At 57.8% G+C, this 4037-nt stretch overlaps 2 protein-coding genes across 2 annotated transcripts; one reads left to right on the top strand and one right to left on the bottom strand.

The window, feature by feature from the left end:
- Window positions 1-918: 918 nt before the first annotated feature.
- Window positions 919-1713, bottom strand: SPRG_07735 (hypothetical protein; the record flags this gene model as incomplete). Its single annotated transcript, XM_012347009.1, has 3 exons — window positions 1577-1713; window positions 1457-1524; window positions 919-1404 (listed from the first exon to the last, which is right to left on the bottom strand). Exons 1-3 carry the CDS (start codon window positions 1596-1598, stop codon window positions 919-921), a joined length of 576 nt encoding a protein of 191 aa, XP_012202399.1. The 5' UTR covers window positions 1599-1713.
- Window positions 1714-1809: 96 nt separating this feature from the next.
- SPRG_07734 (hypothetical protein) lies at window positions 1810-3895 on the top strand (the record flags this gene model as incomplete). The annotated part of the gene is made up of 9 exons (XM_012347008.1): window positions 1810-2015; window positions 2065-2104; window positions 2164-2443; window positions 2500-2777; window positions 2823-3035; window positions 3085-3162; window positions 3216-3476; window positions 3523-3613; window positions 3669-3895. The coding sequence occupies 9 exons, from the start codon at window positions 1810-1812 to the stop codon at window positions 3887-3889; spliced, it is 1668 nt and encodes a 555-aa protein (XP_012202398.1). The 3' UTR covers window positions 3890-3895.
- Between the last annotated feature and the right edge of the window lie 142 nt (window positions 3896-4037).

Here is a 4037-nt window from a genome sequence, read left to right as displayed (position 1 = left end):
AAAGTAGACAAATGTCATGAAATGCTGCACGTAGACCCAGACGAGCAGCGGTCGGCGAAAGCGCGCGCCCCACTTGACTTCGAGGTCCGTGGACGTCGCGAGCCGGCTCAGCCGCCGGAGCGCGCCCGGCATGCTCGTTGTAACCGTCACGTTCAAAATGAGATGACCGGGCGCGTGGCTTCCGGAGCCGATCGACGATCCTGTAGGCGGACGGCCGCATCTTGGCGACGTATAACATCCGAACTGAACACATATGTCGGTGCTCCAACATCTGTCTCTAGAGCATTTTCTGACAACAAAATAAGGCCATATCATGTATCCATGCTACCGTTCCGTAGTAGTATGTCCTGTATTGGAGGTGGCGGGTGCGCACCAAAGCTTACACATATATGATCGCGTTTCGTGTTATCTTCATCATTCGCTCGCCGGGCCGTGGCTGCGCAGGTGCGGGCGACTAAAGCCGCGCGGGACTAAAGCTTGCGTAATAATGTCCTTCGCAAGGTCTCTGTTGCAGTGGAAGGCGAATCGGCGCCGATCCCGGGATGCAAACACCGCAGTCGTCCCATCACCTAGCACATCGATGCTTGAAGAAATCATGTGCGGCCACGTGAAGGGACGATCGACCCCCAAGATCGCAGTGTCCATCTACCATAGAGTCGTAAAAGTACGTCCATATGTGGTTTTGTTGATGTGGGTCCTCTATCCAAGGGGACGCTCTTGTAGAGCTTGAGAAGGATTGCAATGTCGTCTGGACAAACAGAGGTTAACAGTGCGAAGCGCGATTCGCGGTGACCAGATACTTCCAGATGCCAGCGCTGCCCCGACCGCTGAGCTGCTACGAGCCGGAGTCGCCAAGGAAAATTCAGGTAGTATATGCTGTGCTTAGGAGCTCTTCAACGCGAGAGTTGTTGATCCTTCTCACATGTCGTCGACCTGCTCGCCCCTTCGTATCGCGAGCTGCTTGCGGTACGTGACGGCCCACGTCTCGGACCGCTCGCGCTCGCACTGCGTGATGGTGCTGTAGTCGAGCTGCACGAGCGACGGCATGTGGTAGATCGTATACACACGGTAGTGCTTCTTCTCGTCCACGGGGTTGCCGTGGAGCGTGAGCTGGCGCAAATGCACGAGGCAAAAGAGCGCGTCAATGTCGGCGTACGCGCAGAGCTTGTTCGCATGCAGGTGCAGGGTCGAAAGTTGCGTGTAGCGAGCAAATACCGTCTTTGGAAGCTGCGCAATCGCGTTGCCGCTGAGGTCGATCCACTGGAGACGCGTCGGGTCTTCAAACACGCCACTTAGCGCGGCGTCGAGGTCATCGACCGACGTCAAGCCATTGTCGTTGAGTCGAATCGAGACGGGCGGTGTGTACACCTCGCCGCCGACGATTTTGGCCGCCGTCTTCTTGTGCTACAAGAGAGCTACTTAGATATCGCTGGTAGTAGCAAGCGATGCCACATACGACCACTTTGCCCGCGTCGTCGGTCGTGAGTCGCTTCCGCCCCGAAATCGGGTCCTCCTTGACAATGTCTGCTCCCATATAGCGAAGATCAGAGGCGTTTGATTTTGAGAAAGGACGCACCGAGGATTGAGTTGAGGTTCATGAACGAAAAGTCGAGCGGAATGTCCGGGAGTCGGGCCTTGATCTCTTTTACCGTCGGCGCAAGCTTGCGCGTCGGTGACCCGGACGGTGCTGTCGTCGCACGAACGCTCGCCTTGGATGGCGACGCGGCCATCAGCTTGTCCATTTCGGATGTTGCGAAAAAATGATGAGACCGGAGGTGAAGGAGGTTACGGACGCCGTTTCAGGAACCAATGGTCGACGGTCCCGCGCTGTATGGCGGCCGGCGGCTCGCCGCAGCGTCGAGCGACGTCCGCGCTATCTACGAGCTATCCACGAAAGAAACCGTGTCCGTCCTCTCGTACAACCTCATGCGCCAGCTGCACGCCACGAGCAATTACAAGCCGTACTGCGCCGAGTACATTCTGGGTAGCACCCGTCGCAAGGACCAGCTCCTCGCGTTCGTGCATGATGCCATCGTCTTTCGCATCAATTGAATGTGCGTGTAGAGAGATTACCGCGTACGACGCCGACGTTTTATGCTTGCAGGTTCTTTGATGCGCCGAAGCGAATCGATCACCACATGGATGACATATTTCTGGTGGTAGGAAGTCGACGACTACGAGCTGTACTGGATCCATGCGCTCAACGCACTCGGCTACGACAGCGTGTACCACCGTCGACCGGGCGACTATGACGACGGCCTCGTCATTGCGTTCCGTCGCCTCAATTTTCAGATCTTTCGCACGCAGCGTGTGGATTTGAACGCTCTCGTGGCCCAGACGCGCCGCGAGAACCTCGCGGCCAAGCTCGAGCAAGACAACATCGCTCTCTTTGTCGCATTGCAGCCGTGGGAAACCTGTGCCTTTCCGAGCCCTCTCTGTGTTGGTACGTTGTGTATTGCGAAAATTGACAGATAGACGCATGATACGACATGACAATAGTCAACGTGCAGCTTGCTAGTCATCGGGACCACGACGTCGTGCGGGACCTTCAGTTGCGATACCTTCTCCCACAAGTCGAGGCGTTCAACGCCGACTTTCAAATGCCCGTCATCGTAGCCGGCTCGTTCAACGCCCGACCGAGCGACGACGTCTACCATGTTATGCGCACGGGGCGGGCGCGGCCGGCGCCTGCTCCCCCAACGCGCTTGGCGCCACCGGTTCTGAGCGACGCCACGACGAGCACGCTCGTTGTTTCGTGGGAGACGCCCATTTCAGTGGTGCGTCATCGATGGGTCCACATAAAGTCAAGATGACGCGCCTAGGACGGGCCAGTTCTCGCATATCGACTGGACCGCCGCGTCAACGGCAGCACGACTGTCGGGTTTACGCATGAAATCGTGCTGGACGACGTGGCCACATCGCACAAAATCACCATGCTCAGTGCGGGCACGCAGTACGAGTTTCGCGTCGCGGCCAAAAATGCGTTTGGCTGGAGCGCGTACAGCCCGGCGTCGGCTCCGTTTCAGACGCTTCAAGTATGACTCGTAGCTTCTATCCAAAGGAAGGGGTAGACGCTGCTGATAGGGCCGTCATCACGCGTGGCGGGGCCGCCCCCCAGTGGTCCCCCCGGTCGACAATGACGAATTGAGCAACCCTTTCAAGGTTCGCATTTGGCTCGACAGAGATCTATGTTGACTAAAGTGTGTGAGCCGTAGCTGTCGTACGGCTCGGGCAAGACGCCCCGCTTCATCGATGGCACGGTGCAGGACCAGCAATGTCCGCGCCCGAGCCGCCTCGAGCCCGATGACGCTCTCTACGAGACGCTGCAGTTCCGCGGTGACCGCGAAGACGGCTTGCTGCACTACGAGGTGTTTGAGAGCGCGTACGGCCGCTACAGCTACGGCGGCGAGCCCGTGTGTACGTACGTCACGGAAGCGTGGACCGGCACGGTCGACTACATCTTTTTCACGAAAAAAGTACCCAGCCGAAACTGTGAGCCAAGTTCAATGCTTGATGGCATAGGAGTTGGCGCCATTCCAGCTGCTAACACTGCCGCCACTCGATACGCTGGTCGGACATGACGTCCGCGAGCCTCCTACGATTGTCGACGCCGGTATTGTCACAATGTCTTCTTCTACCTCGACAAGACAAAGACAATGTCGGGATAGATTATGCTGCGTTCATTCCTCGTGACTGGGACAGCCGTGTCACGCTTGGCGACAAACGCAACCCCAAGTACGCGGGCGAGTGGCCGCCCAGCGTCTTCCAGCTTCCCAACCCAAAGCGAAGTCACCAATGGCTGCCTAACGAGACGTTTGCGTCCGACCATTTCGCACTCCTGGTCGTGCTCGCCTTTTGCGACCAAGAACTCGCCACGTCGTGGAATTAAAAACGCGTTTTTTACAATTCTTCTTTGGAGACGGCGAGGGCCTGGCGGCACGGCAGTAGCTGCAGCGTCGGACTTACTTTGGTCGTATCGTCCGGCACCCGCGCCGAGTACCCGCGGTTGGGCGGCAACGGCGCGTAGCGTTTGCAGT

The sequence above is a fragment of the Saprolegnia parasitica genome (genome assembly GCF_000151545.1).
Source record: "Saprolegnia parasitica CBS 223.65 unplaced genomic scaffold supercont2.32, whole genome shotgun sequence".
Classification (NCBI taxonomy): domain Eukaryota; phylum Oomycota; class Saprolegniomycetes; order Saprolegniales; family Saprolegniaceae; genus Saprolegnia; species Saprolegnia parasitica.
The sequence above is the reverse complement of the archived record's forward strand: the minus strand, read 5'-3'. Positions and strand labels throughout refer to the sequence as shown.